General features: G+C 47.0%; 1 protein-coding gene and 1 long non-coding RNA gene across 4 annotated transcripts in view; one reads left to right on the top strand and one right to left on the bottom strand.

The window, feature by feature from the left end:
* The window catches only part of LOC138492006 (uncharacterized), a 1,139,453-nt gene that overhangs the window by 789,714 nt on the left and 324,085 nt on the right, over positions 1 to 25,654 (bottom strand). The gene's annotated exons all lie outside the window — the stretch shown is intronic.
* Positions 1 to 25,654, top strand: part of TIA1 (TIA1 cytotoxic granule associated RNA binding protein) — a 169,869-nt gene that overhangs the window by 60,322 nt on the left and 83,893 nt on the right. For 2 of the 3 annotated variants that reach the window (XM_069618913.1, XM_069618914.1), the window contains exons 7-10: positions 3,642 to 3,717; positions 6,281 to 6,389; positions 13,430 to 13,525; positions 13,623 to 13,707. In XM_069618913.1, coding sequence (XP_069475014.1) covers positions 3,642 to 3,717; positions 6,281 to 6,389; positions 13,430 to 13,525; positions 13,623 to 13,707 — 366 coding nt within the window. Of the gene's footprint in view, positions 1 to 3,142; positions 3,185 to 3,641; positions 3,718 to 6,280; positions 6,390 to 13,429; positions 13,526 to 13,622; positions 13,708 to 25,654 lie in introns of those variants that run through there. The other variant, XM_069618915.1, reaches the window with a different exon arrangement.

Below are 25,654 nucleotides of genomic sequence, written 5' to 3' on the forward strand. Positions count from 1 at the left end.
AAGCCTTTGTGATTCCTGTGTAGCTTTGGGTGTTTCTTGTGACTGGGAGTCCCCTTATCTAGTTCAACCCGACCCACTGCTGGAATCCTCTTGGAGTATCTTATCAGAAGTCCCTGGACCCTTTCAACATCAGTGTAACACTGTTTGAACAGTCTTCCTTGGGAACTCTGACTTTTGCTACTTCTGTGCCTTCCTTAACTGTCTGTTGATTGGATGAGAGTTGGTCCCCCGTCCTCCTTTCTGCCACTGAGAACACTCGTGCTCCAAGAATAAGGGAAAGACTTTCTAAGTATTTCTGTTGCCTAGAAAAGAGAACTTGTTTTTGAAAGTTGACTTAATGTAAATGAGTTGGTTGGTAATTGTAACTGAGTGAGAGCAGTTATAAAAGTTTACTTGCATTGAATGTGTTGTGCCATTCTGAAAAGTATGTTTATTTTACCCGCCTGTGAATTAGTTGTGCCTCTTCCCAAAAGTAATGCTGTTGGCCTCACTTAACTATTTCTTGCAGAATACTAGTGTGCAAGTTCACCAACTGGGTCTTGCTTCCCCTGACCTGCTGTATGGCCTGTCGAAACTAAGTCGGCCTTGGGTTTTACCCATCTGGAATAACAGTCATTCCTGAAGTGTAATATTGGGGTTTGCTTTCCCTGGTCTGTTTTTATACAGATGCTAAAACAGTCTTGCGGTTATACCTACCTTTTTTAGATGGCTCCTTTAAAATGTATGCAGGTTTTACTTACCTTGGTCTGCCTGGGTCATCTTAAAAAAATTGGAAAGTTATTGCTTACCTTAGTCTGTGTCCCACTGACCTGAAAAGCAACTAATAGTATATTCCAACCATAGGTTTTACTTGCCTAGAATAGCTATGTGCATTCTTAAGTGTTCAGCAGGTGTAGCTGACGCTGATCTGCCTGGTGCAATCCTAAATTGGTGTAGAGTTCTTGCTTACCGTAGTCTGTTTTTCTCTGATCTGAATAGCAACTAATTGTAGATTACGCCAAAAGGTCTTGCTCAGCTAGTATAACTGTTATCCTGAATGTTATAGGTTTCTACTGTTGCTTGAATTTGTGTTCGACTATTCAGAAAGGTATACTTGCAGGTTGGTTTACTAAGTGATTCCTTAACACAGTGTCCCTGCCCAACTGCTACGGTCTAGTACCCTTGTATTGAAGTAACTATGCCCTATACTAAATGTGTTTGATAAGGCCTCACTTGCCTTGAAATAGTGTTCGTTTTCTGAACAAGGTTTATGCTTTGGGATGTTTTACCTTCAAGAGTTGTTTTTATAATGCGTTTATGATTCTGTCAAAGTACTTCCCCCCCCCCCCCCCCCCCCCCAAGACCTAACTTGGCCTAACTGTATTTTTAATAAACCTTTTATTTTGTATAATGCTTCTGTTTGTAAGTGTTTCTGTTGAACCCTTGGTATAAAAGTTCCTTCCTACAGCCCTCTCTCCCTCCTAAGATCAGCCTGGCTGCTCTGCCTATGCCATCATATACTCGGGTGGTATAGGCTTATACTAAAAGTGGAGTCTTGTACTGTCAGTTTTCTAAGCTCTTAGTTGGACTTGAGAAAAACTGCCTTAACACAGTGGGGATTTCACATAGAGACATCTACCCTAACATCTGGGGGTCTTCCTGAATCTTTATGCTTAGTTCATAAAAATTATTAGTGTTTTTTTATTACTCGAGTGGAATTTTGTTTCTGCCTCTGTTTGTTAGGTCTCCCATGATTATGAAGGAAAGAGGGCAGTATGTAGGAGTAAGTTGGCACTGCAACTACTCAATCGTAGTCTCCTTTACTGCATAAGTAGTGAATGAGTGGTTGAGGATACTGCTTACGGATGTTTTTGCAAATGTGACCTCAGCAATTGTTACTGCTGTGCTGAGTGCTCCAGTGCTGTCCTGTATGGTTGACATCCCATGACTATAGACTAACTACAGTAGCCACTATAGTGGGTAACCTTTTTTGACAAATGTAAAGGGATTAGACCTAGTTATAGTTTACATGGGCTGATTTGGCAGTTTGAATTAAGTCCCATTTGATTATTTGTTGTGATGGCAATTTAATGTGTTCGGTGCATAGTGTCACTGCTGTAAATGAAAGCTGTGCTTAGTACTAGAAAAGGTGTTTCTCATGACATTTTAGTATTCTAACAAACCTGTCACCATTAAGAGGGCTGTGGTATACTTCTGATGTGTGCAGGCCCTAAAGCATCACTGAACCTGCCAGTATGTCGGGCCCCCATCCCGGTGGTTTCATGGATTTGGCCAACAAAGTTGCGGCTGTCAACGGTCTGTTTTTGTAACCTGCATATTTGTTGTCGTGAACGCCATAGCCTTATCCCTCCATTAGCGTGCAAACACCTTCCAAATTGTTTGATGAAGACAGGCTTTAGTTGTCCTTTGTCCACAGACCTTGAAATCAAAGTATGAACAATGGAGCGAGTTGCTGCAGCAGTAATATCCGAACCCTCTCACCACTTAAGTAATACATGTCCATCAAATTTCAATCCCCTTTTCAGTGTTTCTCCCAGAGGGGAGTTTTGGGTTTTCTTAATCTATTGTTTTTAGAAGTCTGGCTTTGAATTTCTACCTGCTGTTTTATTTAATCACATTCTTGTGTGTCTTTGGATTTACTATGTTGTGTACTGCATGGCTTTCTCAACCTCTTGATGCAAAAGTATGTTCTGGGGGTGTATGTACGAGTGCTTAATGTTTTTGAACTTTGCTAAATTGTGAGCAAATTGCCTGAGAATCTTTAATATTCCAGTTTTCCAATCTATGGAATAAACTTATACTTAGGATTTTATTAGATCTCCAATAATGGGACTCTGGTTATTTTGCAGAGTGTCTGAAGAATGGACAGCAATTCCCTGCCTAACTTCAAGCTACACATCACAGTAGATAAATGTTGTAGTTTTTCTTACTTTTTTTTACTTCAATGAAATTGTTTTTTCTTTTAGTTTCCAATCCGACCTGTATTCCTGTTTTAAAAGTCTTTGAAAATACTTCCTTAGTTAATAGTTTAAAAAGCCGTAAGTGTTTCAGTGTTACTTTTCTTCCATACTGCAACCTTTTCTGAAAATGTCCAATTTCTCAAAATTTACAGCTGCCCAGTCCAAAATGGGGGTAACGAATTGTCCTGAGAAATTAACAGAAAAGAATTCAGTTAACAGGCGACGTATGCCTTTTCATTCCTATTTTTTTAAATATTTTTTCTATTTTATCTTTTTAATGAAAAGGTAGAATGTGTTCGCAAATAGCAAGTTTATAATATTGCATGGTTAAAGAGCCATTCTTTTAATATGCTAGATAGCTGTAAGTGGCTGTGAGTCTTTTGGATAGCTGCTTTGACCATGCTTGTTTGTGGAAGCAGTTGCGGGGGGTGGATTGGAAACCAACCTTGGCTAAGAGGAATGTTCTGTACCAAATATTGATTGCATGTTTTCAAAAATGACTAAACTGTGCTACTACATAAACTCCTAGTTTAGCATAAGAGGTGAAATGTGCTTTAAATATTTTGCTGGTAGCTCACGTTAAAAGGTGAGGAGTGCTGTGTGTATGTTGGGGAAATTGCATCTTTCATTATTTTGTTGATAATTGTGTATTACAGGCTAATGCTTTCTTGTTTTCTTTAGAGATGCACGCGTCGTGAAAGATATGGCCACAGGAAAGTCAAAAGGATACGGCTTTGTTTCTTTCTTCAATAAGTGGGTAAGCGGACTATATACAAAATACATAACCTATGTCACATTCCGGACCCAGGTTTACTATCGTGGCTTCAGAGTTCCTGCTCTGATGCTGGACTAAACACAAATTGCTGCAATTTAAGTGGATTTCTGAATTCTGTGGGACCAGTAGTAAAACAGGTATTCCCTAACTCTATTAAGGTAGCAAGTTGAGCAGTAAGGGTTGGACTTAAGGAATACTGGTGGCAGTGAAGTCGTCCAGTAACACACAAAGCAGTCCAATATTCCAAAGTTTAAAAATACTCTTATCAGGCCTGGGTGCACACTATGCAACAAAACCAATGGGTAATACCACAATACCATATACATGTTTACATTTACGACAGGAGTTCTCACTAGCGAACCAAGCACTTTACTTGTAAATCTATCAATTCATTGCAGAATATAAGGTCAAGCAAAGTTGTATATTCAGATGTGTAAAGAAACTGTAATGAAAACTATATGCCATGTCTCGGAAAATAAATTGCCTTGTGCTTCAGCTGTGCTTTACTGCTAAAGTAAGTGGGCATAGTGAGTGCCCGTAGGAGTCGCTAGTCCCAAGCCAAAAACCTTTTCAGACAGTCTGGAGGATTTTAAAGTGGATAACAAGTTTTAGCAAAGCTAACGCGTTGGGTGTTGCCGGCACACAAACAAAGGCAAGTACCAATTTGCAGAAGTCCTCTCAATCCCACCACACTAGCCCAGGATGGGTCCACTGACCGCAAGGAGAGATTTGATAAGGACTTTGTTCTTGACCCTATGGCTAAGTCTATGGAAGGGTGTGGGAGCAAGAGAAAGGATATACATCCACCACGACTCCCATTTTGATTCAATTTGGAACCACCCCCAGAGTTCCTTTAATTCACTGGGATCTTACTGTTATAGGGAGGCCACGGCTGTAGATGAAGTAGTCTTTCAGCGTCAGGTTGTGCTCCGACTAAGCAGTAGTTCAGGCTCCGCTCTGATGCTTCCTGATGGTGGACAGCTGGCACCACGACTTCCACAATGTCAGTAAATCCCAACTCCTGGGACACCGGCTGGCAGCAGCAATTTATCACTGCACTCAAAACGGTGGCAAGCGACTCATGGCGAGCACAAAATCTGCTCTTGGAAGACTTCTCTTCAAATTGGAGAGCAGCAACAGCAGGAGAAGAGACATCTTCTTGGCCACAAGCTGAACAAATGCAGAGTCCAAAGTAAAAACTCGCAGCAATTGGTGCACAGAAAATGGGCCTTTGACTAAGCTGGTCAGCCAACAGGTAGTTCCTGGAATATTTCTGAAGGCTTCAGATGGCAAGATCTGCGTGCAGAGGTCAAGGCTAGGTGGCCCCACTAGCCTAGATTTTGGAGCACTGACTAGATTCTTCTAGAGATGGATGCAGACGAACAGGGCTTCACCAGGACTTTGCTGGAGGCAGTGCTGGAAGTATTCAACTGTCCACAGGTCTTCAGCTGGGTACTAGTCTTGGCTCCAGCGATGATCTGAAGAATGGCTGCAGAAGTCTTCATTTTATCTTGGATTTTATCTTGGATTTGAGTTCTGCAATGGGGTAGGATCTGCACCATTAAAACTGGCAAGTGCTGTCCAAACCTGGGCAGCCTCTTGCCCCACATTTGCCCAGCAACAGAAATCCCTTTAGCCGCAGTGGTTTAGGATCAGACTTTCCCTGCCCTCACATTCCACAAGGAAGACACTGCTGTTTTCTTGACGGAATCCTTACCGGAGAAAGGTTTTTAATGTATTGACTATTAATTAAAAAACAAAAAAACATGTCAAAAACATGGTAAGGCCATTTTGCGTATATTGTATTTGAAATGCCGTTATGCAGTGAAATGCAAAAGTGCACACATGCAAAACTAAATCCAGGATCGAAAAATATCTGCTGCTACAAGCCAGTTTTAACCACATTTTATCCCTTTAGTAACATTTTTGTTGCTTTTATAAAGTACCCTTTCCATACTTTAAGGCACTGCTCCTCAAGCTGTTGCTGTCTCCCATCCGGGGGCTTGAAGGATGTCCAAGGGGAGGGTGCGAGGTTCCTATAAAAAAAAAGTACACTGCCCATGTTTTCCTCGAGGGGGCTTGGCAATAGTTTTACTTGGGAGGGGGCGGTTCAGGGAGCGGGCTACATTGGTTGCCTTGTGGACTGACCAGTACCCACAAAACGGAGGTGCTAAGCAAGGTAAGTAAAGCAAGAAAGGCTATCCTTGCCTCTGAAAGGCAGAACCCCCATAAAACAATAACAAAACCTTTGTGGGTTTCATTGATGTCAATGAAGGGAAGGTTGCAAAAAGCTTTCTCATCACTAATGCTTATTTGGTTATTTAAGCCAACCATTTGTGCTTCTGCTAGCTTTTGATGTAGTAGAGCAGCCCTACTATTTTAACTGGTGGAGGGGCATTGTTATGGTGGACATGGTCAAACGTTTCAAACTTAATTGCCCTTAACAATTTTGTAACAATTTGCTGCTTGGATGATTATTGCACCTGCAACTAACTGTTCACTGGTGATGTGCAAGTAATTGGCAACTCAAATTGTTTTTGTTTAGGATGCAGAAAATGCCATACAGCAAATGGGTGGTCAGTGGCTTGGAGGAAGGCAAATTCGAACTAACTGGGCAACACGAAAACCTCCAGCACCAAAGAGCACGTTTGAAAGTGAGTCTTAAATGTGATCAGTTCCACAGTGAGTTTTTCTTGGATGGAATTTACTTTGGTTGTGCATAATCTTGTTTCGCTGTCTTTTAAACTACATTTGTAAATGAAACTATAGCTTTCAGTAGATTCAGAGAGGCATTTGTATGCTCTTGGCACTGCTTATGTTAATGAAAAGATAGCTCCAGCTGATCTCATGCTACACACCTTTTTCCTCTTGCTTTCAGTCGAGAGGACGGAGCCTCATTCTGCATCATTCCAAGATATGCAACCGTGCTATGGGACCTATAGCACCACTGCATCATTGTAACTGGCACGTAGTAACTAAGGTCTATGTCCATGTTGTACTTGCTGTATATTTTGTAGCTAAGCCTAAAGTATAATTTTCTCTGCTACGCCCAGTTACTTAAGGGTCGGTGCGCATTACCAACTGAACAAACAAAAAACAAGATCACAATACATCCCCATAACTGTTCCTAAAAGCTTACATCCTCTTATGTCTCATCCATTTAATTCTTATGGTTGGGAATCCTCCCTTTTATCATTGTAGGCACGAGTACCTAAGGGGGGGAAAAAACCTGAAGCTAACAATGGTTCTAGGACCTTGAGGGTGCCCCTCCTGTGGTGGTCCAACAAAAGGCTAAGCACTGCAAGTCCACTGTCACCGGAAGCGCCGTTGCGACTGGCTCTGTGGCGGTCAGGGCGCCTTCGATGTCTCCAGCAGCCTTCTGAGTCACCGCGCAGGATCTTTGGCCAAGAGGAAGTCAGACCATCTGGGCAAACTCAACTCAAGGAGAATTCCAAGTCTGTCCTACCGGAGAAGTCCACGGGGGAACGGGGCTCGGACCCTCCCCCCTAAGGAGAAGGCCAAGCAGGACAAGGCTCTGGCCCTGACCATGAAGGCCCAGGTGCACCTGGCGAAGGCCCAGCCTTCCATCAAAGGGGTGGCAGCATCTCTGGCATAGGCTGCCGAGACGTTCTCGCAGGACATGACCCCTAAGGCGAGGGTGTCCCTTTCTCCCAGGAGGGAGGCTGCGTTCCGGCCCATAGAGAAGACCCTGAAGAAGAGCATGCCCGCCATCTCCCCGAGACCTTCACTACTGGATGCAAACGGGGTGGGGGGTGCGGTGGCCCTCCAGGGTACAGATATCTCCTGAGGATGAGCTCACTGGTCTGCAAACCGTATAGGAGGAGAGATGTAGGCTACGACGAGCGCGCCGACACAGGTGATGACACTGCCGAGGAAGAGCAGCAAGGAGATGATGGTCTGTACTCCCAGCCGGTGCCCCAGCTGCCTTTTCCACCTGCATCTCAGCTGCCATCCCCACCTCAGGTACCTCCTAGAGACTGCTCGGTGGACACCCTTTCAGCACTGCATACGCTTGTCTTGGAGATCCAGACAAGGATGCCGACTGTGCTGAACCACCCCCCCCTCCTCTTAATGGGGCGAACCCCTGGCCAAGAAGAGGCCCCCCCCCCTACACCCACCTCCAGTGGAAGCCGTCCTTTCGGACCTCAGGCAGCAAGTCCCAAGGACCCTCCAAGGGGTTCGTCAGGGATCCTCTTCTTACCGCCAACCCTCCCGCTCTTCAGCCCAGTGGACAAACAGGGGCCGCTCCAAGGCCTTCGGAGGACGTCGTCGCCAGGGCCCCCAAGGCAGCCCTTCGACGTCCAAGCCAGATTGAACCAGCCGTGGAGTCAAGCCCTCCACCCATGCACCCTGGTGGGAGGCCCGCTGGCGAACTTGGTCAGCGTGTGGAAGACCATCTCCGATAGTTGGGTGCTGGACGCTCTCGCCCACGGACACACCCTGGAATTTCAACAGAAGTGTCCCAGAATACCACCAGTGACCTGGTAGGAAAACCACGACCCTCAGCTGTTGCTGGAAGTGCGGGCCATGCGACAGAAAAACGCGATGGAGCTAGTCTTCAAGAGGCTTGGGGCTCCGCAGTGTACTCAAGGTACTTACTCGTCAGAAAGAAGACTTGGGGGCTGGAGGCCCATTTTCAACCTTGGTCGACTGAACAAATACAGCAAGTCCCAAGTGCTGCATGGTTACTCTTCAGCATGTGCTAGACAGCTGGAAGAGGGACTCCTGTTGTCGCTGGACTTGAGGATGCATACTTCCCCATTCACAAGGGGCACCGCAAGTTCCTGTGTTTCGTGGTGCAAGGGAAGCACTACCAATTCAAAGCCGGCGCCAAGGGTTTTCACCAAGTGGCTGGCGCCAGTGGCGGCGCAGCTGCGACTATGGGGATTCACGTCCACCCTTATCTGGATGACTGGCTAATCCGGGCCAGCTGGAAGGAGACCACTGTCGACCACCCGGCAAAGACCGTGCGCCTACTGTCGGATCTGGGGTTCTCGGTGAACTATGCAAAGTCCTGCTTGATTCCATTGCAGGATACTGTTTCTGAGATACCGAATCAACCGTATCGTGCTAGGTGTCTCCGCCGGAGGAGAGGCTAGTGGCCCTCTTGGGCAAGGTACAACGGCTGTTGGCCCTGTCGATGGCAAGGGTGAGGGTCCATCAAGTCTCTGCTCGGCATGATGTCGTCATGCATATACCTCATTCGGCTGTGCAGGCTACGGATGCGTCCCCTACAGTTCCTCGACGCCAGTTGGATTCAAGCGTTGGGAAGCTTTGAGGACAAGATCACTCTACGAGAGTTTCCTCTGAGTGATAGTGGTTAAGAGTCAGGGTTTGCGCACATCTGTCCTGAGGTGCGGATTTCCAGACCCCACTGCACCAGGAGACTAACAACGGACGCCTCCCTGGAAGGATGGGGAGCTCTCACCGGAAGTCGTCATGCAAGAGGCCTGTGGCTACCAGAGGAGAAACCGTTGCACATTGTGTTGGAGGTACGGGCAGTGTTTTGGACCCTCAAGTCTTTCCTGCCGTCCCTCAAGGGCAAGGTGGTGCAGGTCTTCAGACCGACCACGAAAATGTTTTACATCAGGAAGCAAGGAGGGCACCAGATCCCCAGCTCTCTCCAGAGAAGTGCAGGACCTATGGCACTGGGCCATAGCCCAGGGGATGTTTCTGATCCTGTTTCATCTGGCAGGAGTGAAGAACACTGTTGCCGACTCGCTCAGGAGGAAGCTGCGCTCTTGCCATGAGTGGGAGCTTCGGTAGCACCAAGTGGATCACTGGTTCCACAAATGGGGCAATCCCCAGATCAATCTATTTACGACAGCGACGAACACCAAGTGTCAGAAGTTCGCCAGCAGGTTTCCCCAGCTGGGGAGCATGGGGGACAGTCTCATTCCCCTGGGACGGCCTGTCTCTGTATGCATTCCCTCCGTTGCCTCTTCGACTAGTTAATCACCTGAGACGGTGTCTGTGCAGGATGATCCTCATCACACTGGTGTGGCCGAGGCCTATCTGGTACCTGGACCTTCTCGACATGTCAGTCCCCTCCAGTCAAGCTTCCGTTGTTCGCAGATCTGGCCAGAGAAGGAGGCGCAATTCTGCACCAGGATCGCAGAAAGGGAAAGCCTGGCTCCTGAAGCTTTAGAGTTCGGGGGGTTATGACCTCCTAGCGGATTGCAAGGAGGTGCTTACCAGGGCATCCTCTACTCTTAAATGCTACGGACATAAATGGAATATGGATGCCGTGCACAGATCGACCCTCTGCGGGTCACAGCTCCTCAGGTGCTGCCGTATTTGCGGTCTTTGGTCAAAGCAGGACTGGCCCATGCTTCCATCAAAGTTCATCTGGCGATTTATCTCGCGCTACACCAGATACGGTCATTATGGTCACACCGTCTGGTTAAGGGAGTTTATTAAACGACCGTGCCGTTAATTCCTGCCAGTGAAGGCTCCAGCCCCGGCATGGGAACTCAATGTGGTGCTGACTAGGCTCATGGGCCCTCCATTCGAACCTATGCAGACAGTTCCACTAAAGTTTTTGTCGTGGAATACTACGTTCCTTGTGGCCATCACCTTGGCACGAGTGGGTGAGATTCAGGCCTTGTCCTGTAAGCCTCCTTTGACATTTCAAGACACGAGGGTGGTGCTGCGGGCGCACCCCTCCATGCCCAAGGTGCCATCAGACTTTCATCTAAACGAGCCCTTGGTGTTTCCGGTGTTCTTTCCGACGCCTTCGTCGCCAGCCGAGAGGACTTTGCACTCTGTGGATGTGGCTAGAGCACTGAAGTTCTACGTGGACCGCACAAATGGTTTCCGGAAAGACATTGCAACTTTTGGCCCTGTGATCCAAGGGAAGGCCCTCTCCAAGGCTTCCATTTCCAGGTGGCTCTCCGTCTGCATCGCCCATTGTCATTGGTTGGCAAACCGACTGTTGCCTGGCCGTCTGAGAGATCATTCAACCAGAGCAATCGCTGCAACTACAGCGTTCCTGTCTGTTGTGCCCCTGCTGGACATCTGCAGGACTGCCAAGTGATGGTCGACACACACCTTTACGAAAATCTACTGCGTCAACAGGGGTTCAAGGAGGAGTCCAGAGTTGGCCAAGCAGTGCTGCGCAACCTGTTTGCTGGAAGGTGAGCCTGGTGAGGAGGTAAGAGATTGCTTCTGTTGGGCCTTGCCACCTCCTGTGGTTGTGCATGTGTGTCCTGCTATATTCTTTATTCATGAGCATGTGAATCCATGCCAGACCCCATGCTGGAGAAGGAACAAGTTACTTACCTGTAACTGTTGTTCTTCTGCATGGGTCTGGCATGGATTCATATGCAAACCCTCCCGCCTGCCCCTATTCTCTTGGTCCTACTGCCACTTTACGTGCTACCAAATATGAAGATGGCTGTTGGAGGAGGGGCTTAGGTAGAGGGCAGACATTGGCTGGGGCATTATGACCCAGAGCTTAGTGGTTTGTTTATAGGAGAAAGACAGTTTAGAAACTAAACTGAAGATGGGCTATTCATGAGCATGTGAATCCATGCCAGACCCATGCTGGAGAACAGCAGTTACAGGTAAGTAACGTATTCCCCCCCCCCCCCCTGCCAACCCACCCCTTTTGAGTTTTTTTCACTTTGATTTCACACGTACACTGCTATTCATCCACCTTTCTTCCTTTCTTACCACAAAAGACAGCAAGAGAAAATATACAAACATAATTGACTAAAATCCAGTCCTATTCCTCATACCGAGCCACTACATATTTTCCTTATCCTTGTAATAACACCTTCCCAGTTTTTAAAATATGCTGAGGATCCCGTCGCTTTTATCGTCATACAAGAATAATGCGTGGTACTACCGTCTCAACCGATTATGGCTGACTATCCCATACCTGTCTCTTTACGTGGAGGCTCCCTTTTTCATTATAAAAAGTGGAAAATCAAAAATATGCACCAATTTCAATACATAACCAACTTCTTATCCAATCTACTCCTTAACACATCACCTGAAATCCTATTCAATCTATTCCATTGACCTCGTACTTCCCATTACCGTACATACATGTTCCCTGGTTGTGATCACTTGCAAGAGTATAGTCGCATGTGCATGTTCACTCGAGTTTCCCTCAGTTACGAAGTCCCACTGCTGGCCTGTCGTGAAGCCCTGCTGCAGTGCTGAAACTGCTTTTCCGAATAGATTAGAGAAGCTCCGGAGAGGATGACTTCTTAGTCTAGTCTTGGGGTTAGTGGGACCAACTAACCCCAAGCCTAACTTTGCTGGATGACCTTCCCCAACTGACTGTACTACTTTGCTGCTGCTGGAACACATTGCCAGGGGTCGAGAGAGATGTAGTCGAGTGCATCTTCTTTAAACTGTACCAGAGCTCCAGGAAGATTCCGAGGACCCACTTGAAGCAGGACGACCCAAGCTCTAGTCACCTCACCAGAGTGCTGGACTCAAGGAGTGAAGAAAGTCCAAGTGTCCAAGATCTGCGTTGGTGCTAGTTTCTGGTAGCTGAAACCACGCAGTCCCGCTGAACTGAAAAGAGCCCGGAGCTGCAACCGACCTCCGAACTGCTGTGCAGGAGTCCTCCAGACATCCTCCCTCTTGTCCCTACGACTGAGGCCCAGGAACACAGGATCTGAAAGTCTGCAACCAGGAAAGAAGGTAGCTGTCTCCTTCTAACTTAAGGTACTGCCTCTTCTGACTGTAGATTGCATCATCTCATTTGAGACTTTGTAATAGCTGCTTTTTGCACAGTTGATCTCAGCTTGTGGCCCAACAGTGATTTTCTACAAACTCTCTAACTTTGTGCAAGACTTTTTGTGCTATTGTGCCTTGGCTCAATAGACATTTTTTCAAATTGACTTTGACTTAGAATCAAAGTCAATGGGACAGAAGTCTAGCTGTCCCTCATAGGTGGTAACTTGTTTGAACTTATTGCTGGGCACAGTTTTTATCTATACTTCATTGTGTGAATTTAATTGCTTGCCTGCTGTGAGAACCTGTTACACTTTTTCACAACCTCAGAATTAACCAAGTGCAAAAGTGATATATAAATGCCAATACGGTCCTAGTAATTGAAGTCACCTGAGGGTGTAGGAAGTGTGTATGAAGCATCTCTAAAGAGTATCTACTTGCCTACGTGTTATGAAGTATATTTTTATTGTTACACATTGCCCTTTTTAAAGAATGCTTATTTAAAACCATTAAATAATTATTTTACTGGAAAACCTTGTGTAAATGTTATTTGGATACTTGTATGTGTGGATTTCGATGCTACAGCTCACATTTACCCCTCTTGAGATAAGTCTGGCTGCTCACTCTACCAACTTGTGTAGTACAGATCTATACCAATAGGTGGGTTGCCTAATACCAAGCATACAAGACTGGTGTAGGCTCCCTGAAGGTTACTGCATACAATCTTGCTTAACAAGTATTGCGATTCTTATGCTTTTCTTAGGCTTTGTTGGCATCTTGTCAGTACATTAAAATGCAATACATGCTCTGTTAAGTGCTGGAATCCCTACCCTTGCTTTGTGGACACAAAATAACTAAAGTAATTGTAGTGAAGGCATGGTCAATTGTCCAGGAGGGAAAATGATAGATGCATGGCTGAATATTTAATAGATTAGTGCATGCTTGATCTGCCACTTTTTCTGAATGAATCTTCTTGTTACAGCAAACACCAAGCAGTTATCCTATGATGATGTCGTAAATCAGTCGAGTCCAAGCAACTGCACTGTGTATTGTGGTGGTGTTACATCAGGACTAACAGGTCAGTGTCTTTGGAGCAAAATAAAAAAACTTCCTGCCACCCACACCATAATTATGAAATGGCATTGCCTTATTTCTCCCATCCTATTTTATTTCAGAGCAACTTATGCGTCAGACATTCTCCCCGTTTGGACAGATAATGGAAATTAGAGTCTTCCCGGACAAAGGCTACTCATTTGTTCGGTATGCAAACATTTCATAATACTCTAAACAGTAACCTATTTGATTTCAATTTTCTTACTTTGCTATATCACCTTTAGCATGTCATTTGCGTTGGGAATGCTAAGCTCCATTGTATTTACTGAAGTGCTATGTTAACCTTTGTCCAGGCACACGTCTTGCTTCCATAACCGTGTACGGTCTTTCTTATTTTAAAACTGTTAAATTAATAATTATTTAATCAAGAAACCTGCCGTGTTTGAGTACTTAACTGTGAAACTCAATGTTGCAACCCTACCGCTCACATTGACCCCTCTTGAGATGAGCCTGGCTGCTCAGTCGCTCTAACAACTTGTGTAGTACAGACTTATACCAAAGGTTTGGTTACCTGTTGCCAAGAGGACAAGGCTGGTGTAGTGTCCCACAGGGTTACTACATACAATGTTACGTAACAAGGGGGAAGCTCCCTTTTCAGTCTCTCCTCCAACTGCGGAATGTGTTTATAGAGGACAAACTCCTCCAGTGCCTCTGTCTCCATTCGGATCACAGGGAAGCGGATTGTAAAATCTGCCTCCTGGTTCTCCAAGCGAACCATAAAGGATCATCTTAGTAGGCTGGCGGCGTGGCTCAGCGGCAAGGCCTCTGTCCCGTGTGGCAACTAGGGGTATGCCTCACTCAGGACCGGCAGGTCCGACGAGCGAGCTTCTAAGTCCTTTTGAGGGTGCTCCATCCGTGGGGACCCAAGACGAAGCTAACACCGCAAGTCCGTTTCTGTTGGATCCGCCGCAAAAGTGGTTCCTGCGACGGGCAGGGCGCACTCATCTTAACCATCGGCCTCCATCTCCAGCCATCGCTCCAGCTTCTCCTCGGAAGAGGAAATCGACTAACCCGGCAAAGCTGAGGGAAAAGCTGTTAGGGAGATTTCTCAGAAATTTGCTAATTCCTCTCTACCTTAGAGACCCCTAGCTCTTTTGCTGGACTCAAATACTTTGATTTTTTTACCTGAAGAGTTTAACCCTTTTTTCCTGCTCTCGTATTTTAAATGTGATTTGAACAGTTTCTTTTGGTTGTAGAGTCTGACGAACTCCATAGGCATAATCTTTTACATTGTCACACTGCACCTGCAGTGCAGTGACACAGGGAAGTCTTATTTTTTTTTGTTGATTTCCCAAGGCTTAAATACCTTATCTTGGATAAAGTACTGTTTCCAAGAGCAGTGAAGTGAAATTGTCTTTACTTGCATTGTAAACTATCGAGACCCAGCACACACTATTTTACAATAGGGTGCTGGGGGGGTTACTTAGTATACCCTTTGTCTAGCTTTTCATGTAACATTTTTGTTACCCTTTCCTCGATGACTGGCTGGTGGCAGTTTACGCTTAACTACTGTGGTGTGCATTTAACGTGGATTGTGTTCGCAGCTGCAGTAAAGCACCCAAGGGTGCCATTTTTGTCAAAATGGCCCTGGTCGTCTTTTTCCACCGTTTCTTTGTGGAAAGGTACTTATTGAGATTTACTGTGCGCACCAAACCCGGTTTGGTCCCTTTGTTCGCTTTTATCTGTCGGGATTCACGAGTGAAGCCCGCCTCTGGCTCCAGGGTGTCTGGCGGGGGCAGGAAGCAAGGCAGGTGTCAAACTCCCTGTGCCTAGTCTCCTAAGAGACAGGAATGCACTCTTAGGTGTTTGGCCAGCTGGCTGTCCGGCAAGGGCAAGCCGCCCTGCTGGGTGACTTCCAGCTAAGCTGGAATGAATGGGAGAAACCTGCACAAAAGGCAAGGCTTTTTGGCTTGTAAGGCAGAGTCGACCACTGGATGAAGGAATCTGAAGAACTTGGAAGAGTACGCCTAATGCAACTCCTGGACCGTTGGTTTGCCCGGTGAAGCCCTGCTGCTGCGCTGAAACTCAATTAGTTTCGACTAGAAATGATGGGATCAATCAACTCCAAAGTAAGCCCGTCTGAACATCCTCTCGGAGCTGGTTGAAATTCCACTGCAGTTGCTGCTGGAACCGAATAGCCAGGGAGAGGAACACCAGATTGTGTGCGTTGCTTTTAAGCTGGCCGGGAGCTCCAGGAAGATACTCCGGACTCCCCGAAAGCAGGACTGACCGAGCCTGAGCCACCTCGACAGAGTGCCGGACCCCAGATACAAGGAATGCCCATTTGACAACAAGGAACCGCAGTGTTGCTATTTGCGGTAGGCGCAAGGAGCTGAAACATTGAAGTGCCACTTGTTTGGAGATTGCTGGTTGCAGTCGGTGACGTCCCATTGCAGGAGTCCCCCCTGGTTGCAGTCGGTGACGTCCCATTGCAGGAGTCCCCAGAAGTCCTCCCTCTTATCCCCACGACTGAGGCCCAGGAACACCAGGGTCTGATTAGCTGCACAGGAACAGAAGTCCTCTGCTGCACTTTTCTTCAATCTAAAGGTACTATACAGTCTAAGAACTTGTCTCTTGTTGTGTAACTGGACTTGTTGTGGTTGCACTGTAGAGTTGCTGACAGCTTCTTTACTTCACAAGCCTAAACAGCTACTGGCCCTGCTTTGATTTCTTATTTTCTACAAAGACTTCTAAAACCTTGTGCAAAGACTTTTATATACTTGCAAGAAGTGCTTCAGCTCACATAGAATTTTGCCCAATTGACTTTGGCCTAGCCTGGCTCCCTGAATGACTCTTCTTCCTCCTGACATTGTGTTTTCTTCCTTCCCGGAAGGGGTTAACTAACTGCATTGGGAGTTACCAAAAGTACTTACCTGCTTGAGAATATTTGTGTGATCTCTTGTTCTGTACTGATCTTTTTCTTTGACATGCTCCTAAGTCTGATTCTAAATGCAAATGGTGGTGTATTAATGTCCACAGTGTCCTGGTTACTAAAGTCACTTGAGGGTGTAGGCAGTGTCTGTGTGCCATCCCAAAAGGGTACTTACTGACTTAGAAATATTAAGATTGTGTATTTTGCAGTGTATTTGTGTTACTATTAGATTGCCCCCTTCTGAAGATGGCTTACTCTGACTGTAAAATTAATAATTATTTAATCAAGAAATCTTGCGTAAGAGTTTAAATGAATGTGTCCCCTACAGCTCACATTGACCCCTCTTGAGATGAGCCTGGCTGCTCAACACACTACCAACCTGTGTGGTACAGACCTATACCAAAGGTTGTGTTCCTATTGCCAGGAGGTCAGGGTTTTGGTAGTGCACACAAAGGGTACTGCATACAATCTCGTCTAATACAAGCCTGAGAAGAGGCGGGAGGTTTTGGCCAAGCCGATGGGCAAGACACCAGAGAAGAGGATGCCATCCAAGTCTGAAACGGACCCCTTGGATGCAAAAAGGAGGGGGGAGAAGGAGGCGGCTTCAACCATACTTCAGGGAGGAGGACCAGGTAACGGTTCACACGATCCAGGAGGTCGCGGGGAACAACGCAGAGTGGAACGGTAGAAATGCCCAAATTCCCCCAACCCTATCCCATGGGAAGAAAGGTGATCTACTCGGCATCAACAGTCAATCCTGGCCAGGTATGTCGGGGGGTGGGAGGGTAGAAGATGGCCCCGCTTCTGGAGTTCCTACCTGAAACTGCTCGAGTCACTTGCCATCCTGCAGGAGGGGGGAGGTGGCATCGGACCATGGACGTTCATTTACACAGGGTTCTGGCAGATGGGGGAACAGTGTCTGCCTCAGTCGTCGTGGCTGGCTGGAAGCTACCGACTTCCGTCAGGAGGTCCAGATGATGGTGCTGGACATGTCCTTCGGGGACAACCTCTTTGGGAAGGCTGCCGACGAGTCGTTGCAGGCCATTAAGCTTGACACAGATTGCTTGTGCCCTGGGCACTCAACACCAATGCCCTGCCGTTCGTGTCTCTGAAGGCAAGTCTGGCAGATCGTCAAAAGGGTTCAGTTGAGGGTCCTCTTCGTACAGTCAACCCTCCCGGTCTACGACCCTGGAGGCCTACAGAGGCTGTTCCAAGGCTTTCGGTGGAGGTGGCCGACTTCGCTCCCAAGGCGGCACACAGGCCCCGAAGCAGGATTGAACCGGCCAGGATGTCTGGCCCCCACCCATGCACCCCAGTGGGAGGCCGGCTGGCGGTCTTGGTCAGCGAGTGGCAAAATATCCGACTGATGGGTGCTGGACGCTCTTGCCCACGGACACTAGAGTTCCAGCAGAAGTGTCCCCCGATACCACCAGTGTCCTGGCAGGAGCAACACATCACTTAGCACCTGTAGGAAGTACGTGCCATGCTGAGGAAAGGGCCGATGGAGATGGTTCCAAAGCGACTCTGGGGGTCTACTCCAGATACTTCATGGTAAAGACTGGCACCTGGAAGCCCATTCTCGATCTGCAGTTTCTAAAGTATGTTCACGTTGCAACACGTGCTCTGCCAACTGGAGGAAGGGGATTTCCTGACGTTGCTGGATCTAGAGGACACTTACAACCCCATTCACAAGAAGCATCGGAAGTTCCTGCGCTTCGCCGTACAGGGAAAGCACTACCAATTCAAGGCCCTTCCTTGCCGACTGAAGTCGGCGCACAGTGTGTTACGAAGTGCCTGGCACTAGTGGCGGCCCATCTACATCTGTAAGGGATGTTCGGACAGTGTTTCTGAAATCGAACAGGCTTTACCACAGGCTATGGCTTTACCACCTGAGTTCAGGGTAGCATAGACGGAGCAGCCAGGCTTGTCTTAGGAGGGATAGAGGGATGTAGAATCTGTACAAATGAAATTATAATACCAATGGTTCAAAGAAATACTGAAACGCTATGTATTGTAAAAATAAAGGATTTATTTAAATACAAGTAGCCCAGATAAATCTAGGTGGGTAAATGAGTACCATCACACATTATATGTAATAGCAATTAGCAAAACACACTATGCTTGAAGGATCACAGGCCAAAGCACAAACCTTATTTGGAATACCTAACAGTAGTTCTAGGGAAATCGAAACCTGCACCAGCATATGGGGTCTGGCATGGATTTGTATGCTCATGAATATTCCCAGTGAGGCTGGGAATCCTCGGTAAAAAGGCTTGTTTCTAAACTTTCTCCTATAAACCAATCATTGACCTCTGGGTCATACTGCCCCTAGCTAATGACTGTCCTCTACCTCAGTCCCTCCTCTGGCAGCAATCTTCATATTTTTACCGCACATTCAAGTGTTAGGAGTCCTCATGCTTCGCTTTTCTGTGTTTTCACTTTTTTGATAGGAAATGAGCCCATGTGCTCCATCGCTTGTTCTTCAGATTAATGGGGGCCCGGTTTTTGGCATCTTAAATCGCCCCTCGAGGGCAGAAATCGTTGAGTTCTTCATGAAAGCTTGCTGAAGTTCTTCTCGCCCGACATGATCCAAGCGATGTCGGCATGAAGGAGGGCGCTTCCCTCTTCGCTTTGCTCCGACTGCAGCTTGCGGAATATGTACATGGACGACAAACATTCCCAGTGTCTGTACTGCCTGCACCCGACGCATAAGGAAAAGTATTGTCTAATTGTGCCGTGGCTTCACGAAGCGCATGATGAAGGATCGATACCAACGGTTGGAGTCGTGGCTGCAGGCCAAGGCCTCTGCCCTGGGTGGTACCCAGGGGCAATCCGCTCCCAGATCCGGCAAACCTGAGCGGGCTTCTAAGTCCTTTGAGGGCTCTCCACCGGTGGTAGCCCAACATAAGGCTAAGCGCACACGTCATTCCGGTGCGCCGCTGCTTCGGGTCCCACAACGGTCGGGGCATGATAGTCCTCCCCATTTGCCTCGATCTCCAGTTACCACTCTGACTCTTCTTCTGAGAGGAAGTTGGCTAACACGGCGAAGCTGAGGGAGAATCCGGAGAAGGCCAAACAGGGTATGGTGTCTGTTAGGCACAGTTGGTATGCAGTGCCCTTTGGGACCACTACATACAACTGTGACTACAGATGTAAGCAAAACCAACCTCTGGTATAAGTCTGTACTACAGTTTTTGGTAGCGAAGCTGAGCAGCCAGTCTTATCTCAAGAGGGAATGTGAGCTGTAACATTGAGGTCTACAATCAGGTGTTCAAATAAATTTACACTCATGGTTTCTTGGTTAAACACGTATTAATTTATTCAAGTCATTTATAAAACATTCACTAGAAGGAGGCAGTGAAATATCACACGAATACACTTCAGTACTATACTCGTTAAGTTTCTGAGGCATTCAAACTACTTTGACGGAGGAGCAAAATGGCATTCAGAATACTTTGGAGGAGCAAAAAGGAATAGGTTGGAACATAAAAGAATTACGATATTCTTAGACTGTGCAGTTACTTTGAGTTCACCAGAAGAGTCAATTCAATTGGATAGGCCAAAGTCAATGGGCTGAAGTCTTGGATAGGTAAAACTGTTCTGACAAGTAAACGCTAAAGTCGCTAGCAGTTCTCCGAAGTAGTTCGTAAGAAGAATTATATGTTGGGTCACAAGCTGATTCGGCCTGCTAGTTGCGAGTTTCAAGCACTTTTCAGCACAAGAGGTAAGTACTCTCTCGTTCCACAATACCTTATGAATGAATGAAGAAAAAAATGCAGCTGAAGACTTTGTTCCTGGCAGTTCCTGCAGATCTCGCTGTTCCTGAGCCTCATTCATGGGGACAAGAGGGAGGACGTTTGTGGACTCCTGCACTGCACGGGGACTGGTCAAAAAGCTGGCACTGGCAAATCTTCAATTCCTCTAGCTGTAGTCAAGCAACACAAACTGGTGTCCCTCTCCCTGGTTTTAGTTTTTTGCAGGACCCTGAGGAAAATACAACCAGCTCCGGGAATGGTATCCAGGTGGCTTAGTGTCAAGTTGATTGGTCCCACCAACTCAAAAGGAGAAGTCGTCTTTGCAGGGCTTCTCTGTCGAGATGAACTTGGCAATTCGGACTTGCAGCAGGGCTTCACCGGGCGAACCAATGGTGCAGGAGTTGCAGCAGCCGTCCTCTTCAAGCTCGTCTTCGGTTCTTTCGTTCCCGTCGTAGTCTCTGCCTTCCAAGCCAAGAGACTTGCCTTTTATCCAGTTTCCTCCCATTCATTCCAGCCTAGCTGGCACTCACCCAGCAGGGTGGCTGTCCTTGCGACAGTCAGCCAGCCAATCACGATGGAGTGCATTCGGGTCTTCTAGGAGACTAAGCACAGGGAGTTTCGGGCACCTCCCTCACGTACTGCCCACCCCAGGCAGTCAGTCGCCAGAGGCGGTCTTCAGTCCTGAAGCCTGCCAAAGGCGACAAAACAAAGGGACCAAACCTAGTTTGGCGGGCAGAGACATAGATGGACCTTTCCAAAAAGAAATGGCGAAAAAAGACTGGTACCTGTTTAAACAAACGGCTCAGACGCCATCTTGAAAATAATGGCTCCTGCCAGGCCTCCAGATAGACGTACAATCCCCTTTTACGCATTTAATTATTGCAAATATGCAACATTTCATGTTGCACTGCATGTTTTACGCTGGGTTTTCACGGTATTCGTTTTAAAAAAGCTTTCCATTTCCTCCACTAGATGGCATTACAGTCTGCATAATTAAACTCTACAGCAGCACACGTTTTCTTTCAAGTTGGCTGGCTTGCTAGGGGAGAGCAGTGCCTTTCATGGCATTACGAGGGGCACAGTGCAAACTGCCCCAGGCGATGCCTCCCAGCTGGGTTCAGATGCCATGGTGCCAGCCTCATTGCTGCAGTGTTTACAGTGCCCCACGGGCCCTTCGGGCTGCACCAGTGGCTCCCGACTGTGCGCAGTGCTCATTAATATGTAATACAGGCACCCAGCGGAGTGACTGACAGCTCACATAATGTCACTTCGCTTGGTGCATGTATTCTATACTAAACATCTAAACGCCTGCCCAGTGAGAATCTGATGGCATTTTTATATTTTTTGAACACTTAAATTCATAGGTGAATGTGTAGTGACAGTTGCACATCGGTGTAAAATGTGCCCCCCCCTCCAAATATAAGTTGAAATGTTGAACGTTGTGCAATAGTAAACCTCCTAGCAGTTCATGCACACCCGCTTGTGTGATGCAGCTGCCATGATGGCATTCTATTGTTGGCTCTTGTGCTTATGAATAAGTTGACAAACTCCTTTTTAAATGCTACCTTTACATCCGGGCAGATGTATTCTGCGCTTGGACTCGCGCAACAGCCGCAACCCGTTATTTAAATGAAAACCCTCCTACATGTTACCTCCTTCCCCACACCTCAAACGACCCTCTACTCAGTGTACTATCTTTTTTTGTTCTGCAGATTCACTTGCGCAACCAATACTAGAGCTGAAATCCGAGGTGCACACCCCACTGACTAAATAAAAGCATATGATGCATGTGTTCACTCCCAATTAAGCTACACCACTTTATAAAATGTTATACCCACCTGACCCACACATCCCTATTTAAGGTTTTGAGGTGGGGGGAGATGGGGTTGGGGGAGTCTACTTGTTATATTCTGACATTCTCCATTATTGTCTTTGCCTCTTCGCTCACAGCAAAGCTTTTTGCGAGCATTTTACGTGGTCATATCCTTGTTAGACTCTCTAGGTCTTGTATATGTAATGCGTTGGCTGTTTAAAAACAAATCATTTGAAGGCTACTTACAAGAGTCGCCAAAAATGTTGGTAATGCATGTTTGCACAGGTGAAGGGGAAATAACACATTTGTTAGCTCTGCAAAGAGTGTTCAGAGCTCATTGCTCACATTTAATGCAGTTTACGCATGGCATTGTACAGAAATCGAGCACAGGTTTTACAATGTCCAGCCTTATGTCTGCCAATTTTTTTCACCAAAACTACACTACAGGATCCAAGAAGCACTGGGAAGCAGGAGGGGTGGAATGGGAACCAAGAGGCCCTGGAAATTATTTTCAAAGTGGCCCCGTATTGCGCATTTTCAGGCTCAGCTACCCCAACCCTATGAGGAAATTTGAAAATAAAATAGGTTACCACATAAGAGGCCCATAGTGCAGAGGCCTACCAGGAAATCCCCAAAGTTCTTGATAGGCCAGTCCAACCCTGCTTGGAAGTCTATTTGGAAACCACAAATTGATATGAATAAATGTCTCTGATCACATGTCATACGATGTGTTTATGGTCAGGCGATCAGACTGTGGAGAACCTTGAGGACTTGACACCACTGGCAGAACGGGTCATTACTTGGAAGTAAGAGGTGGGTTGTTCAGACGGTTAATAAATAAAACTTATCCAATCAGCTGTGTCAAACATTAATTACTATTGTGTGAGACAAAACGAAAACCTGAAAAGAGCAGCATAACAAAATGTCCCATGGGCGCTTCTGAGTGACTAGTTTAAGGTTACGAGCCTCCTGGAAAATACTCGTTAGTTTTGGGCTTCTAAGCCAACACTATTGTATTAAAGGGAGGAATGCCATGTGAGATGGGGCACAGTCTGTAGGTGTTTGGTAGGTTATGTTTCCACCCATTCACTGCCCATGTCCATGCTAATTCCTATGGCAATTCCTGCCACTCCCAATACAGCTCCTCATGGGAACTTTTTTGAGCTAGCTTTATCAACCCTTAACATCAAACCATGCACTAAAGTTCCCGACAGTGTTTTTTCAAAGCAGTCTTCTGCGAGTTAATGGCTTAATTGGATCTGTAAATGTGTTACTCCTAATAAAAATGTCTTACCAGGCTTGCCTTCAGCCACTCAATTTCTAAGCACTGTGTGTGTCCTTCGCTGAAGTCCTGTTAAAAACAAGCATTGGCAAAGGCAACGGGTTTGGCTTGTCTGCCAGGCACTGCTATTAGATGCCCATGTACTCGCTCCATTTTGCGCCCGGCTTCTATCAATGTCCAGTGCCTTTCTCAATGCATACATGGGTATGTTTGTTCCAGAAGTGCATGTAGTACCACGAAACTACTGTTATTACTGCCTCATCAGAAAAAGTAAATTGGTATCTTTTTTAAGGTTTATGAATACCTAGGTGCAAAGAAACAATGATTACTAAAATATTTGTTTTCCAGTTAACACATTTTTATTTGCTTATAAAATACTCCCATTGGGACTTGGACTTTTGACTCTCATAAAAATCATTTTACGCCCAACTCTATAAAAAAAAAAAAAAAAACACGAAGTGAAATACTCCCACTTCAAAATCTTATCTGGAGCACTGGCTCCTGCGATTTAACGCTACCAGTGTTCGCGGTCGGGAGTAATCATGGTAGTTTGTTGTAAAACCACTGCCACCAGCCATTTCGAGAGGAAAGGGTAGCATTTGACTGCTACAAGTATCTAGACACAGGGGATACTAGGTAACCCCTCAAGCACTGGTGTGCTGGGTCTAGGAATTTGAAGAGACTAGTAAAGTCAATTTCACTTTACTTTCTCTGGGGAACAGTAGTTTATCTCAGAGAAGGTATTTAAACCTTGGGAAAGCCTGAAAGGCTTCCCTGTGCCACTGCACTCAGGGTGGTGTAAGACACAAATGAAAAGCTGATGCCCACAACCAAAAAAAATGCAAGAGTAAAACACATTTCAAAACACACGAGAGAGTGGGGAAAAAAGGCCACACTCTCCAGGTAAAAAAAATGAAGTCCTCAAAATCCAGCAAAGTTGCTGGGGCTCCCTAAGGTGAAGGGAATTAGCACGTTTTTGAGAATTCTCCCCAACAGTGTCCTGCCTACCTGTGACTGAGAAGGCCAAAGGAAACTGGGATCCAGCCTTTCAGTGAAGGCCCATTTGCAACAGGCAAAATCGCCCCCCACCATCGAGGTGGTGGTGTCACTCTTCGAAGGCCGTAGCGGTGGACCTGGTCCAGGGTTCCCTGACAATGGCCAGGATGTCTCTTCCTCCCAGGAGCGAGGCTTCGAGCAAGCCTGAGAAGACACCGAGAAGAGGATGCCGGACCTCAGCCTGAGGCCAACCCCTTGGGACCCGAAGAAAGGGGGGGGGGGGGGGCGGTCAAGGCCTCCAAGGAACAGACATTTATTCAGCCGACGAGGATGAGGTCTTTTCTGTCCACACAGACAATGATGACGAAGGGGACATTGGGGATTCAACCCATGGCGTGGGTGACGACGACCGTGATAACAGGGATACTGTGGATGGAGACGACAAAGGGCCTGGAGATGACTAGGGCCCTGGGCCCAGCACACCTACCCCCCCAGGTACCACCAAAGGATCTTTCAGTGGACATCCTTTCGACCCTCCACGTGCTGGTGTGGAGATAGAGGCTACAGACGGCCATGCCCCTCCACACGCTGCACTAGTCCCGGCAGCCCCATTGACACCGGGGGGGGGGGGGGGGGGACCGGACCACCGGCCAAGAAGAGGCATCCCACGCCCCAGTGCCATCCATCGCCCCCTACCCCCAAGGCAGACCCGATCCGACACGACGACAACAGTCTAAGATGATGATGATGATGATAGGATGGGGGGGGGTCCTCCTGTCGCCTCCCCTCTGGATGAAGTAGGATCCTTCCATGCAATGATCACCTGAGTGTCAGAGCTTTTCCAGAGGAAGGTTTCTTATATCGGTGCTGGGAGGCGAAGAGGAAGACCATCATTTCGGTCCCAATCCTGGATGATGGGCTGGCTCTGAAGAACCCCTAGACAGCCCCAGCGTAGAGAGAATAGCTGGAGAAAAAGTACAGTGTGCCGGACTCTGCACCCAAGTGCTTGCAGTCTCAACAGTCGCTGGACTCTGGTCTCGGTGGCTGCCAGGAAGAAATAGTCGGGCTCTGCATCTTTGTAGTCCACTCCTCCGGACAACGAATGGAAGAAATTGGATTCTATTGGTAGAAAGGTTATCTACTCTGCGACGACAGTCGAGACTGCCAACGCCCTCGCGGCCGGATACAACCGGGAACTGTGATGTAAGCTGGCACCTCTCCTGGACTTCCTCCCCGATTACTAGCGGGTAGAGGCTTTGGAGATCCTTCAAGAAGGCGAGGTGGCGTCAGACCACACCATCACAGTGGCCCTGGACATTGCAAACATGGGTTTCCGCCATATGAGAAACTGCGTCTGTCTTAGCCGTCATGGCTGG

The sequence above is a fragment of the Ambystoma mexicanum genome, chromosome 10 (genome assembly GCF_040938575.1).
Source record: "Ambystoma mexicanum isolate Mex_15411 chromosome 10, UKY_AmexF1_1, whole genome shotgun sequence".
Classification (NCBI taxonomy): Eukaryota; Metazoa; Chordata; class Amphibia; order Caudata; family Ambystomatidae; genus Ambystoma; species Ambystoma mexicanum.